General features: G+C 45.9%; 1 protein-coding gene across 2 annotated transcripts in view; it reads left to right on the top strand.

Annotated features, from left to right (window-relative positions):
• LOC126108724 (transcription initiation factor TFIID subunit 12-like) overlaps nucleotides 1-14,412 on the top strand; it is a 54,336-nt gene extending 39,924 nt beyond the window's left edge. For both annotated transcript variants that reach the window (XM_049914056.1, XM_049914057.1), the window contains exon 3: nucleotides 12,290-14,412. In XM_049914056.1, coding sequence (XP_049770013.1) covers nucleotides 12,428-12,829 — 402 coding nt within the window. In that variant the 5' untranslated portion in view covers nucleotides 12,290-12,427 and the 3' untranslated portion in view covers nucleotides 12,830-14,412. The remainder of the gene's footprint in view (nucleotides 1-12,289) is intronic.
• The last annotated feature ends 1,097 nt before the right edge of the window (nucleotides 14,413-15,509 follow it).

Here is a 15,509-nt window from a genome sequence, read left to right as displayed (position 1 = left end):
CGTTTGGAGTCGCTCTGTACACGGCCCCGAGCACCACTCGGCACTGGCTACAGACAGGTGCGGCTTACGAGGGGCTGCTGGGTCGCGCCGTACCCCACCGTGTACGGTCATTGTGCCAGTTCTACTGCTCCTGACAGTTTTACGACCACCCTCCGCAGTGTTAGAAGGTCACCGTCTCTGTGCACGAAGACTGCACCGTCTCAGTTTAGAAGACGCTCCTTCGCACTTCCACCTCGCGGTCGGATTGCAGAATGTCGTCTTCGGCAGCTGTAGGAGGATCGGAATGTCTCCGACAGATTCGTTACTCGGGTGACACGCGACGACCGATAGCCGAGCTGTCGTAACTCGGTAACGACGTATATTACTAAGGGATCCACAGTTTTGGGGATTGCTAGGCCCTTTGGCAGAAAAGTGACGTCTTTGATAAAAGCCAGTGTTCCCCCTTTTACAGTGGTGTTTCTACATAAATTCTTCAAAAAGAAAAGGATTTATGTAACTTGAATGCGGCTACTGTCAGCTGTCTGTGTACAGGGACAACCAGAATCTGTTTAATAAAAAAATCAGGATTATGCGGAATTAGCATTGCTTAGTGACAATGAGAACAATTAACACAGAATTCATCTCCCCTAGTCCAAATATTGTGATAAATCGTGAAAGTTGTGTACTTTGTTTTTAAGTATTCAGGGATTTTCATTTTCCTGCTCTTTTTGCACTGGCAACTTGTTATAGACTGTTGCTAGAGAATATAAAATTCCGTTCTGAACCGAAAAGAGGTACGCACAATCTACACAGAAATTCTCTACTTTGTATACTGATATTGTGAACTGCTGAATTGACCCGTATCCGCTATTGTTATTAACGACAAATACCATTAATGACTGTAGTACACACCGAATTCCTCAGATTGTGGCATTCTCGGAAGCTAGTGCCGAACCCTCTGTCAGTCCGCCGCACGTACCCGGTGGGACAATTGTCGCCACAGGTGCGGTACGTGTCAGAAGGGTCTTACTTTTTAAGAGCTACCTTTTCTCTGTATACGAGTCTCCGGTCAAGATTCTGTTTAATAAAGAACACTTGCTTTATCTCTTTTGTCCTTAGCTTTTTGCCTACTTTCCTTGAAATTGTGCCAAATTTGTAAGAATCCCTAGGTCCCCTAACAGGTTTCCTTAAGATGTTCAGTTAACAACTTTCCACAATATTTTTATTGCACGCTTCTGCCAAACGAACACTTTTTACGCCACAGCTGCAGTGTCCGAGTAGATTACGTCAGAGGACGGGACCGACAACGAGTACCGTGCGCATTACCATTTCCCCCCACCATTCGTGTTTTGAAAATGTCTCGTAGGTGCCCACTGTTGTTACATTGCCAGTAGGACAGTCTCTGATGTAAATTGTTCGTGGCATATTTGAACATCTGTGTAGGAATGTTTCTGATTCCCACACAATTGTTTGTAGATGTGTAGTGTACACCCTGTGTTTTGGGAACAGTCAAAGGAAGCAGTCACAGGCCGATAAGTCTGGAGCTCTGGGAGGCCGCAGGACGTCACCACACGGTGTGGTGCACTGCTGTCATTGAAATTTGGGCACAGTGAAATGCGGCACCGTCTTACCGAAAGAAGTACTCCCGTGCAGGAAACAGTTTGAGTTCGGGCACGAGGAATGTGTGGACTGCGGCAGTGTACTGCCGAGAGGTGACTCCGGTCGTCCGTTTCTGTTCGTCTCTGTTTCTCCTCAAAAAGGAAAGGCCGATTGTGCCCATTAAAAAGACAGTGCACCGTGACCTGACTTTCCGGGTGCGTAAGGGGTGTCGCCGGAGTTTCTGACGATTATCGTCACACCGGTAACTGCAGTTTTGTCTGTCGGCGTAACCGCCGAGACAAAAATTTGCTCAGTCACTCGTCTCTGGCAAATTTGAGAAGCCTTCGTTGTCCCTAATGTTAGTCGACTGTTCGATGTATAGCCATTTGCATTTCTTAATCACTTTCGTTTGAGTGCCACAAATCCTGCGTCACGTACAGTTTTGACTTCAAATTATTCCGTAAAATTCTGTGAAAACTGCAACTGGACATTCCTGCTACTGCTGCAGTTTGTCACAGAACGCATCGTACTGTCGGTTACAGCATTTTGCCCCGCCACCTCTCTCTGCCTTGCTGGAAATTTGAGCTCAAATGCACTTCCTGTCACTTCAGAGTTTCTCGACAGTAACCTGCGGCTCGTGCTAACAGTAGTACGGCTTCCGTCAGGGACTGAACGACAGTGAGACTCCCGTCTAGCAGCGACGACACGATCACCGTTATTGTAAAACCAGATAGTTGTACACGGAGAGAAGGTAGCTGGTGAAAAGTAGGACCCTACTGGTGCACCTCACACCTGTTGCGACAATGGTCCCACCGGGTGTGCGCGGCAGGCTGCAGAGGGTTTGGCATTACTTTCTGAGAACATCAGAATCTGAGGAATTCAGTGTGTACTACTGTAGGTAACCATTTCACAATTCTACCACTCTGTAACAGGTTTAGAAGTCTGACACAGAAAAGTAGAGTAGCAAACCTGAAACATTCTGGAAGAGATTTAAATTACACGGAGTCTAAAGCTGTACGCCCGATGCACACTCTACCGCCGGGTGGCGTCGAGACATTGCAGTACACTACCTAACTGCGATAGCCTCCAGAGGACGCGATGTCGTAGTTTTTCGACTGTTCGGCTATCGATCCTGAGCTTGTCGTTATATGCTCTCGTATCTGGTCTATTTGGTTTTAACAATTTTTTTTTATGTAGCAGTATTTTATTGTCTGTACGGTTGTGCCGCGTAACGGGAGTCTCGACCGTTTGCACGATATTTGGATATGCGCGTAAATGTTAGTAACTTCCTGTCCCGCGGTGCCCTCTGTGACACGCACGCGCCTGTCGATTACCGGGGCCGTCGGACCGGACAGTCGCTGTCCGCCCCGGTACGGAGTGAGTGTTCTTAACTGTGGGCTTTCGACATTTCTACATGGGGCTTGTTACTTTTTTTGTTTTCTTACTTCACTCTCTTCATTACAGGTAAATTTTCATTTAACGTGTCAGTTTTTCAGCTAGTCAAATATTGCAGTGCCCGTGTCCAGAATTACATGTAACGTTCCTTCCGACGTGCGTGCTCGTCCGAAGGAACGGGCTCTGTGTCGGCTGCGGTCTTTATTACATGTGTGTAATGAAATGTGTCCGCAGTTGTGACTACGGACAGTGGAATGACGACAGTGAAAATATGTGCCAGACAGGGACTCGAATCCGCATTTCCCACTTACTGTGAGCAGCCACCTTACCGTTAAGCTGTCCGAGCACGCTTTACGGCCAGACTCGAAAGTTCCGCGTTTCGTCCGCCGTGTGTCTACAGCCTGGACTCTTACGTCGCTTGCAGTTGGCTTCAACGAGAAAGTATTTGCAGCTAATTTCTCAGGTCATCTCGTGGACATTTTGCGAGTGTGTGTGGGAGGAAATATGTGCCCTACCCCAGTAGGAATGTACTTTCTCTCGGGTTTTCAGCAGTAAACCTACCCCCGTCACAGAACACCTCTCTTTCGGCACCTGCCGTCGGCGTCTGTCGATCGTCTCCCTAGATCCCTCTCTCTCTGACCAAATGACCCCTCGACACGATGCGGTGTCCTTCGTCGGATCTCCTTCTCTCTCCTCTGAATCCGTCCCAGACTAATAAGCAGTACTCGGAAACTGATCTCGACGAGTGTTTCGTAAGCTACTTCATTCGTGCACTATTTAAGTTTCCTTAAGATGCCCCAATGCATCTCAGCCTCGCACGTGCCTTTATGCGTAGCGGCAACGGCAGCTCTTATCAGCTGTGTGAATTGGTTTTATTTAGTCGAATGTGGTTTCAGAGATACAGACCGCCATCTGCAACACTAGTAGTGCGGTCGAGCTTTTGACGGGCACCGTCGCCGTACCTCCAGAAAAAGGAGCGGAGACCGCTGACGTCTGCCAAACTTGGAGATTTGCGGTGCGTCTGAGATACGGTAACGATACTGAGCGAAAGCTCGATCGTACTACGCCGAAGTGGCAAAAGTCTCGGGATACCTCCGACACTGCGCCGGACCTCCGTTTGCCCGGCACAGTGCGACAACTCGGCGTGCCGCAGACTCGTCAAATTGTCGGGAGTCCCCTACAGAAATACAGAGCTGTGCTGCCCCTTTAGCTGTCTACTGTGAAGGTGTTGCCGGCGCAGGGTTTTGTGTACGAACTGACCTTCGATCGTGCCCCGTAAATGTTCGACGGGATTCGTGTCGGCAATCTGGCTGGCCAGATCGTTTGCCGAATGGCCCGGGCCGTTCTTCGAACCCGACTCGATCTATCGTGGCCCGGTGACGTGGCTCGTCGTCATCTGTAAAATTTGCGTCATTGTTTGACAACGGGATGTCCGTAACCACTTCCAGTCAGTGATCGGTTCTGTCGGACCGGAGGACCCAGTCCGGTCCGTATAAACACAGTGCACACCGCTACGGAGTCATCACCGGGTCGCACAGTGTCTTTTTGACAGCTCCAATCCACAAGTTCGCCGTTCTGTGCGCCACGCGAACCCTACCTTAGACTCTTGCTGACTGAAATTGAGACTCGTCTGACCGGGCGACAGTCTGGGGTCCGACAGGTACGGTCACGAGCCCGGGAGTGGCACTGCAGGCGGTGTCGTGTCGTCAGCGAGGGCACGCGCACACTTTGTCTGCTACCGTAGCCCATAACGCCACCCTGTCCTAACGGATACATTCGTCGTGTGTCCCAGACTGATTTCTGTGGTTATTTCATGCAGTGTTACTTTTCTGTTAGCCCTGAAGCTGTACACAACTGCTGTCGGTCGTGGAGTGGAGGCCCTCAGTCACTGTGTTCTCGGTGGTGAGAGGTGTTGCCAGGAATTTGGTATTCTCGGCACAGTAGTGACACTGTGGTCCTCGGAATATGCCGTTCCCAAATGATTTCGGACACGGAATGTCCCACGCTTTCCAAATCCGTGTACTGTTGTTGTTGTTGTTGTGGTCTTCAGTCCTGAGACTGGTTTGATGCAGCTCTCCATGCTACTCTATCCTGTGCAAGCTTCTTCATCTCCCAGTACCTACTGCAACCTACATCCTTCTGAATCTGCTTAGTGTATTCATCTCTTGGTCTCCCCTTATGATTTTTACCCTCCACGCTGCCCTCCAATACTAAATTGGTGATCCCTTGATGCCTCAGAACATGTCCTACCAACGTATCCCTTCTTCTGGTCAAGTTGTGCCACAAACTTCTCTTCTCCCCAATCCTATTCAATACCTCCTCATTAGTTACGTGATCTACCCATCTAATCTTCAGCATTCTTCTGTAGCACCACATTTCAAAAGCTTCTATTCTCTTCTTGTCCAAACTATTTACCGTCCATGTTTCACTTCCATACATGGCTACACTCCATACAAATACTTTCAGAAATGACTTCCTGACACTTAAATCTATACTCGAAGTTAACAAGTTTCTCTTCTTCAGAAACGCTTTCCTTGCCATTGCCAGTCTACATTTTATATCCTCTCTACTTAGACCATCACCAGTTATTTTGCTCCCCATATAGCAAAACTCCTTTACTACTTTAAGTGTATCATTTCCTAATCTAATACCCTCAGCATCACCCGACTTAATTCGACTACATTCCATTATCCTCGTTTTGCTTTTGTTGATGTTCATCTTATATCCACCCTTCAAGACACCATTCATTCCGTTCAACTGCTCTTCCAAGTCCTTTGCTGTCTCTGACAGAATTACAATGTCATCGGCGAACCTCAAAGTTTTTATTTCTTCTCCATGGATTTTAATACCTACTCCAAATTTTTCTTTTGTTTCCTTTACTGCTTGCTCAATATACAGATTGAATAACATCGGGGAGAGGCTACAACCCTGTCTTACTCCCTTCCCAACCACTGCTTCCCTTTCATGTCCCTCAACTCTTATAACTGCCATCTGGTTTCTGTACAAGTTGTAAATAGCCTTTCGCTCCCTGTATTTTACCCCTGCCACCTTTAGAATTTGAAAGAGAGTATTCCAGTCAACATTATCAAAAGCTTTCTCTAAGTCTACAAATGCTAGAAACGTAGGTTTGCCTTTCCTTAATCTTTCTTCTAAGATAAGTCGTAAGGTCAGTATTGCCTACTATTCCACGTTAAAAGTCTGTTAATCCCTGTCGTGTGACCGTAATCGTGTCAGAAATCTTTCCACACGAATCACCTGAGCACGAATGACGGCTCCACAAATGCACCGGCCCTTTTATAGTTCCTACTGCCCTCTGTGTATGCGCACATCACTGTCCCGTGATTTTGTCACCTCAGTGTATGTTGCAGAGGGGCCCAAAACTAGTCGATTGGATTGGCAAAAACAGTTGCAATGAAATAAAAATAATACACACAGCTGATGGAGTTGTTATTGCTACACGCAAATTAAAATAAATGTTGTCCCATTATCCATTAAAACTTGGATTTTCACGTATTGCATCTGCCTTTCCTACTACGTTTTATGAGATCATTCCGTGAAGGTTGCACTGGATTGTACCTCATCTTTATTTATAAAAGATGATGTATCTGTGTCTTGGGTGGGGATCTGTGGTGTGCACATCTCTTTGTTGTTCCTGTGCAATGATTTGTAAAGATGAAAAAATGATTAACTACTGTAATGATTAAATACTGTGTAAGAAGAATATGGAAGCAAAGGAAATTCGTGCCGATTTTAAGAACGTACTGGGAACTCTAGAGTCTTCGTATTTTGTTGTTTGCAATCGAACAAATAAGTTTAAATTTGGACTCGACAGCTCAGATGACCATTTGGGCAGTGGTCAGCTGGGTGAGCCACTCGCCCAGAAATCGTTGTGAATGTGCATAAAGTAGTCACGGAGGCTGGCAGAGTGAAAGGGTGAGGTACTGTTGAGGCTGTACAGATACTGCCGAATGGGCACCGTGGATTTTAACAGTGGAATTGAATACGATAATATTATCTGCTAGACTGCTGCCGCTGCTCTCAATTCGAGATCAGAAACGCGTCAGAATGGAAGTATCCGAACCATGTTTAACCGATTTTCAGCTCAATTGGCAAGTTTTCCACCAGTTTGTGACTGCAAGTCAAACTTCGGTCCACTGCCGTACACGAGAGACGAGACAGGAGTCACAGCAACAGAGACGCGTCGACTCGTCACCGTCAAAAAAAGCAAAAGCTATACAGTCGGCCAGCAAAATTCGTGGTGTCAGCTTTCTGGGGTGTGAGGGGAATTCTGCTGATAGATTATCTTCCCACTAATTAAACAATTATAGATTTCTTCCCACTAGTCAAACAATTACAGGTCACTACTACACTAACCTTCTATACAGACTACAGAGAAAGAGAGACAAAAAAGGCTAGGTATTGTGAGGGAGAAAGTCGTTTTTGTCAATATGTCGTGTGCCGACACACTCGTGTCATAGTCATGGCAAAAATATGTGAACTGAGATACGGAATACCCGCCTTATTCGGCCGAGTTGCCTCCGTCGGACTTCCGCCTCTTCGGAGAGCTCAAAATTTTCCTCAGTGGGTGGAGAATCTTTTCAAATAAGGAACTGACTGCCAAAGCTGACGGATATTTTGCAGGTACAGAGAAAACTAACTTTAGAGATGGGATCGAGGCGTGAGAACGTTGCCGGGCCGAGTTTGTTAGTGTACTGGGAAAGTTTCACTGAGGCAAGATGTTTCTTTCTATTCCGTTACAAGAACTTTTCAAATTACCCTCCTGTTATACATTTAAGGTCAACTGCAGTTCACTGCAGTGTGCAGGCACTGCTGCCTTCTTAGCCGACGGCGTCATCTCCAAATAGCCTCGTGGAGCTTCCAAAATTTTCTAGTAGATCATTTATTTGTATGTACTGTAAACAGTAACAGCCCTATTACACTTTGACGGCCTACTTCTAGAATTACCTTTAAATCTGTCGATTAAGAGTGACGTGTTCAGAATCGGTCAAAAATTTGTTCCCCCCCCCCCCCCCCCCCCCCCCCCCCCCCCCCCCCTCCTCCCCAACTGGACGGCAGTGCGGGATGGTGCCTAAATGTCTTCCCAAAGTCGAGGAACTTGATACCGACCTGAGCGCCATTGTATGGAGCGCTGCAGATCTCATCGAGGACCAGAGGGAGCTGAGTTTCACAAGATCTCTGTCTGCAGAATTCGTGTTTTTATGGAGGAGATTTCTGTTCTCTAAAAATTAGGACTGGGCAAAGTATACATTTGAATGGGCTCGAGTTTTCCCAATGTACCGCAGCATTCGATATAGTGTCAAGCTCGTTGGAACAGTCGTGTGAAATTTGACTAGCGTGGCTCAAGTGTGAGGGATGTACGATGTAATCTCCCCCCTCCTTTCTAATTGCAGGTATTGTCCACATTAGTCTTTTATGAAGATTTGATAGGAGCAACTTATCTTTTCACCTAGAGTTGACTCCAGCTCTTGTCTAGGGGTATGATTCTTGAAGCTGAAATTCTCACGTTTTAGGTCCTCGTGGTTGATTTGTTCTAAATAAATTTGAAGATTGTTGTTGCAGAATTTTGGTTGTTACGTTTATATATATTGTCACATTTTAGTATATCATACACTCTTTTGATTTTTCACATTAACAAACCCGAAATTACATTGTTCGTACAAAATACAAAAACATGTCCGATCACATCAGAGGTATTACTCACTCGGCAGAAATAACAGTATTCCAAAGGGTTTACAATTTTTCCTGACAAATGAATTTCTATTAGTTTCAATTATTATTTCATACATGAATCCAGTACTAAATTGCGTAATTAATAGTAGAAATTTTAAGTGTGCGAAATAATTCGTAATTTCAGATGTTTCTAAAATAATAATAATAATAATAATAATAATAATAATAATAATAATTTAACTGTACATTCAGAACTAGTACTTATTGATCAGAACATCCAAAATGAAGTAATTCCTTTTCATAAAATTTAGCTTGCTATACAACATACTGTGTATAAAATTATATAAAGTTTTCAGAAAAGCAGCTGAGGCAATATTGACCTGTCCAAAATTCGAAGAATAATACTGGTATCGACAACTACTGTTAGGGAAAAGTAATGCTAGAGAAGGATGTCCCAGTACGACGAGAGACTGTTGTGTTTGAACAAATTTACAAGTTCTCATAAAGCGCCGGTATGAATTGGATATATTAACATATATGCTGATTTTGATGTAAAGGTAACATAGACACAAAATGTCCTCCAAAAATATTGCTTGACTGAAACTAGTATAATAATTTCTTCGTTTACAACAGAACATAATGTTTTACCAAGTGAGTTGCTAATAAGTAATTCAGTCCCATTTCATATATTAGAATAACAATTAAAAACGTCAATACATTTTAATCAACCTGAAAACAAGGTGGTAACATTCAGACGAATCGACGAAGAAAATTAGTCAACAGTCAAATGCCAAACAAACGAAACGTATTGCAACAAAGTGGCTAATTTTATGGCACGGCAGCAAGACCCGTCGTGGTAACATTACCGTTAGACATTACAAGGTAGTGGGATGAACAAAAGCTCCAGAACTGGACAGAATCTTGTTTGCAATCTTTTATTTATTTATTAGCTGCCATTGTTACACACAATCTGCACTCCATAAGATATTTTAGCACTCATTTCGTAGTAATTTTTGTTATTAAAATCCACAGCGCATTTTAAATGCCAAGACTGGTTGTTACGATAATACTGACAAAAGTCACTAGATCGCAGGTCGATCGAAAGATCGAACGGTACCTCAGATTTCCCAAACTGTGACGTAAACTGTTCGAACAGTTAGTCGTGTTGGAACACGGCCCTACCAAAAATACCCTAATATGTTACCATAACGTGTATCGTATTTCTACAAGAGACTGGTGTGAGCAATATAGGCGTACATCCTGCAACCCTTCTTGAAAACGGGAACGACCTGCACTTTTTCCCACGTGCTAGGTACCTTGTGTTACTGTACTGACATGAGATAAATTACTCGCAGAAGCGTGGCGAGTTCTTTTGCGTAATTTGTGTACGCCATTACAGCTCTTTCAGCATTCCCAGGTGCCTTTGCACAACCAAGCAGCTTTAATCATCTTTCTATTCTGCAGTCACTTGTCATTGTCTGCCATTTTGGCATTTGTGTGACAATTGAAAGAGACTATATTATGATTTTCCACATTAAAACAGTTTCACAAGACCAAATTCAGTATTTTGCCCTTCTTTGTCATCTTCCATTTCGGTTCCAGTACAGTAACTGAGTGACAGAATCGACAGTTTTGATCTGCTTCCTGTTTTTACATAATACTGAAACTTCTACAGGTCGGAAGTCAGATTTGTTGACAAAACTTTTACTTTCAAAGCCATTGTTCTGCTTTGGCTCATTTTACTCATTTAAATGTTTGTTTGTAAGCTAGGCTTCGACTTTGCATAAACCTGTTTGACAGTGTCGAACGTTTTCATAGCAAGTTTCTAACGGAGTTTCTGTCCGTCACGACCTCACTCGGAACATACTCGTCTAGGGGATATTGATCAATGCTTTTGAATTTTATCAATTTGTGCTCCACATCTTCATCCTCACAGCCGAATATTTGATGTCTGCAACTCAGATAATATTCAATTTTTACCCCATTACTCTCACTAAGCAAAAATATTTTTCTATCTTTCTTAACATTCTTCGACAGCACGGAGATCACCGATGTCTCCTGTTCGTTATCCTATTTGAAAAATGCACTTCTGTCTGTAGCTGAGAGATCAAGGACATTACACGCAGTTCGTTTCTGTAATTATCTGCTCGAACAAATTTTTAGTTCACACTTTTGCAGTAAGACCGCCTCCGTAGCTGAATCGTCTGTAGCTCGGAAGGACCGGAGTTAGATTGCCGGTACCTCCTCAGATTTTTTCTCGGTAGGCACGTTTGGTACGGGTCCCACCTAGCCACTGTGAGGCTAGGTGAGGAGCTACACAGATAAAGAAGCAGCGGGATTTGTCTACCGGCAGGAAGCGCCGACGCGCCGACCGTATGTCCCACTGTGCTAGATCGCTCCTCGTACTCCCCGGTAAGCAGCAGGCGGGCGTTCGGAACAAACCCAAGGCCCAATCTGCAGGTGATGTTTACATTACTTTACACTTTCGGAATAATGTCGTGCGAATCCCTGTCTCTGACACTATATTGCATTCCACGACTCGCCCATTAGTAGTGGGCAAGCTGTAGTGCCCCCTGTTACGATAACACGATCGTGAAACTTGTTCACGTTATTCTGCAAGTTCTCTCTTAAGTGCTCCCCCACTTGTGACATAGGTAGTCTATATAAGCATCAGAGTATCGTGTCTGACCCAGATTACCATATTATTGGTCAAATGTTTGCGTGTAATGAAATGGTGACACCCTATACATTATGCAGTGGGTTGCTCTGTGAGTCTGAATTTTCTTAGGCTAATGAAGAGTAGGAAATGTCAAATAGACTAGTGTGAGGTGCAGGTTTGCTTAATAATAAAAACAATATATTTATATAAATTGTTCGAGAGAGATCAGGACAATCGAGAAATAATTAATTGGTAATTTGAGGGACAGGGAAACACTTCACAAACAGCTATCCATTTAAATGGAGTGTCAAAAAGTCCTCACTTCGGCCGAGGCAGGCCTAACAGTATCACATAAAAAGTTGCATTGGTACGATATGTAACTATCGTTGTGGCCTCTTTTGAACCGAGCACTAAATTTTGAACATTTCAGGAACAGTTTTCTTAACTAAGCTCAAAAATTAAAATGAAAAAAAAAATAAAAACCCCAATCAAATGTTTAGTGAAATGGTATGTCTAAAACTAAGAAATATAATAAATTAGAGAAACATTTGACACACCTTTGAACAGTGCTCGAAATCTTGTAGAGCAAATGATATGTCAACTGAAATACACATTGTTTTTCCCGATATTTCGAGCATTCTCCATCAAAGAATTCGAGATAGCAAAATTGTTGACCTTTTTTTAATACCTTCGGGTACAGACGACAGAAATCTGTCAAGGTCTGACGGCGACACGGTGAGCGGTCTTCATAATATATCGGGCAAATACCCTCTAGCATTCTTCAGCGTTATAAGTTAAACATCGAACTCTTGCTACGTGTGATTTTGAGCACGATTCTGGTGTGCGTCGGACATTTCTCTAGTCTATATTATTTTTTACTTCGACAGATCGATCCACAAAATATGTGACTGTAGTTTATTTATTTGTTGATTTTTTTCCACATTAACTTCGCCACGTCGCCCTCAGGAGCCGTAGGACGTAGCGTCTCGGCGTAGTGTCGGCCGAGCGGAGCATGGAGACGGAGGCTGGGGGGCGGCGGCCGCCGGTAGTTCGGCCGCCGCGGGGCCGTCGGCGGGCAGCTCCGGCGCGCGGGTGCCGACGTCGATGCCGCCATTCGACGCGCCGCCGGCGGGCGGGCCGGCGCGGAACCCGCCGCCGGGCCCCGAGGAGGCGGGGGCGGGGGCGGCGCCGCACGCGCGGACGCGGCTGCACGACATCGTCAAGGAGCTGGACCCGAACGAGCGGCTGTCGGACGAGGTGGAGGACGTGCTGCTCGAGCTGGCGGACGACTTCGTCGAGGCGACGGTGCGGGCGGCCTGCCTGTCGGCGCGCCACCGCCGCTCCGCCGTCGTGGAGGCCCGCGACGTGCAGCTGCACCTGGAGCGCCACTGGAACATGTGGCTGCCGGGGTTCGGCACCGAGGAGCTGCAGCCGTACGCTCCGGCTGCCGAGGGGGAGGCCCACCGCCGCCGCATGGAGCTCGTGCGCGAGGCCGCCGGCAAGTGACTGTCGACAGTGTACAGGGAGGGAGCTGGCTTTCGCTTCATTTTTTTACCGCTGTGGAAGTAGTGACACTGAGAACGGCAGAGTGGTGTCTGGTGCAGTACTGCAGTTCGGAGTGTAATGTGCCCCCTACCCCCTCCTTCCACTGCGAGAGGACAAAACTTTCTAAACTAAAAGAAATTGAGTCACGTATGTACACAGTGTCGCCTATTAGTGAAAGGAGCCCACTCTCGTGCGATATCGGACACGACTATTTGCTTCGAATTCTTCGGTTGAGAAAACGGTAAACTTTTCACGAGACGTAACAGCTAGCTGCTACTCGAGTCGGCGAGGAGAAATTCGGAGTGCTGCCGGTAGGTGTGTGGAAAAGCGGAGGAAACAACTCTCTAGTTCTCGGAACTTCGACACTGTGGGCAGAGATAGATTTCCAGTTAACGTAAAGAAGATAAGTTGAGTTCCGGACAGATACGATTAAAAGGCACTCGCGTAAAACTTTCGGCCGCGGCCTCGGTCGGCAAAAGAGGAACGCGGACCGTTCGTAACGCGGGCCGTTCGTAACGCGGACCGTTCGTAACGCGGGCGAGCGCACCTAGTGCACGTGTGACCACAAAGTCTGGCAGCTCTGACCGAGGTATCGGAGCCGGCAGCCGCGCGTGCGCAAGGTTAACCGGCTTGTGCGTACGGACGGTGTACGTCCGTCTTCTGCCGACCGAGGGAGTGGCCGAAAGCTCTGTGTGAGTGTATTTTAATTGCGACTTGACGTGGCTTCTTTACAGTAAATAGCACTCTGTCTTTTCCTACACTGTCAATATTCCTCCCCGGAGTTTAGCTCTGGGAACTGTTCGATAATTCGTCACGGGGTATCGGTTTCGGAATTAGGACGACGGAGGCCTACGGGGCAGTCGGGGGTGGAGGAGCCGGCCGGCCCCGGAGGGGTCGGCGTGCTCCACTGGACGGCGTCAGCAGTTCCCGCTCTGCCTTCCCTGGCAGACCTCCCGCCACCTGGCAGCGGGAGGATCCTTCTTATCCTGCCCTTCCCTCAGGTAAACTTTCCCGGTCCGTTCTCCTTCGTCCTCTGAGGAAGTACATAACAGTTTAAGAGCGGTACGTAACATTGTCGTTTACACTCGTTACACGTTTCGGTCACCAGTAATTGGAATTTCACCGCCACGAGTTAACTGCCGGTCACCCGTACCGTCTTTCAGGGGCCGTACGAGTGTACGGTTTAGCTACTAGCTGTAACTTCCTTTCGAGTGGGGGACCTCGGTGACGTCACAAAATTTTACCAGTTCCTGTGCCGTTAGCGTGTAGAGAAATCGGAGACTGGAAGTTTTGTGCGCACTCTTAACCTCTTTTGTGTGTGGGACAAGTTTTGTTCTCTCCCCTGGAATGGCAGAAACATTTATCAGTGGTAGCTTTTGTCATATATTTATTGTTCTGTGTAATTTTTGTGTGTGTTCGTAAGATGTGCACGACTTGTAATTACTTAACGGGCATACTGTTTTAAAACACTGAAAAACATTTGGAGGACAGTTTCAGTAAAATATGTTTGACATTCTGCTCAAATACAAATAATAAGGTAATAATTGTTGTCAGTGTGTTGTGTTATATTTCTGAACTTTCATATTTCTTCCGAAGTTAAAAATTTTAAAACTAGTTATGAGATGCAGCAGTTGCTACCTAATTGAAATACAGTGTTTCCACAAAGTGTCTGACAACTTTAGACTTTAATAGTGTGGAAGTTATACTAGAAGGTAAGAATGTAGAAAACTCGTAAAATTTTGTTTTGTCATTTGTACACGTCATCTGCATCTCTACTGTCTCAAACATTCGTTCAGTATCGAATTTCTCTCCGGAAACACACCAGAAACGTGTCAGATCGCACTGCAAATGCACGTCCCGAGTCCTCGGAGTCCGAACCTCGGTACGGCAGACCCAGTCCTGTCGGGCGATTTGCGGTGACCGCAGAGTCGGGCCGTTCGGAAACTTTCCACCTGCAAATTGGAAGGTGTTTAGGGACTAGTAAAGAGATTAGAGTGGAGTATGAGTCAGTTCGAACAGATCGGTAACACAACTTTGCGAGAGTCCACACCACACATCGACCTCGATACGCACTTTCGACTTCACGTCAACGTGACGACACTCGGATGGACGGTAGCATAGTTCATTTTGCCAGATATGTCAAAAGTTCGCCCACCGGAGAAAAAATCTTTTTGAAAAAGTTACTGTTCGTGTCAGTCGCGGCTAGTGTCTACACTGAAAACTGTTGGAGCGTCAGTGCCTCGAGCAGCTGCACCTCGTAGCCATAGAGGTGTAACTTCTGAGGTGGAAATCTGCGCACCGCCGCTCGCAACACCCCGGACTGCGGCCACTCTACGCGGGGATTTTGTCACGTTCCTCGCAAATACCTTACGTACCTCGTGCACGTTGCTGTCCGAAATAGACGAGTGACAAGTTACACGTTTCTGTAAATCCGATGCACCAAATGCGAAAATTGTCGTGGCAGTGGCTTCCTGCCGTACCGTGTCTGAACATTTTGCTGTGCTGCAGTATTGGAACAAACTACACGTCGAGGTGTCTCCTGTAGCGGCCACATTTTTTGCCAAATTTGCGGAACCTGAAAAACAAAATATAGCTTTTAATTGTTATCTCTCTCACATTGCAAACAGATTGTTTACCTGTA

The sequence above is a fragment of the Schistocerca cancellata genome, chromosome 11 (genome assembly GCF_023864275.1).
Source record: "Schistocerca cancellata isolate TAMUIC-IGC-003103 chromosome 11, iqSchCanc2.1, whole genome shotgun sequence".
In the NCBI taxonomy this organism is placed as follows: domain Eukaryota; kingdom Metazoa; phylum Arthropoda; class Insecta; order Orthoptera; family Acrididae; genus Schistocerca; species Schistocerca cancellata.
The sequence above is the reverse complement of the archived record's forward strand: the minus strand, read 5'-3'. Positions and strand labels throughout refer to the sequence as shown.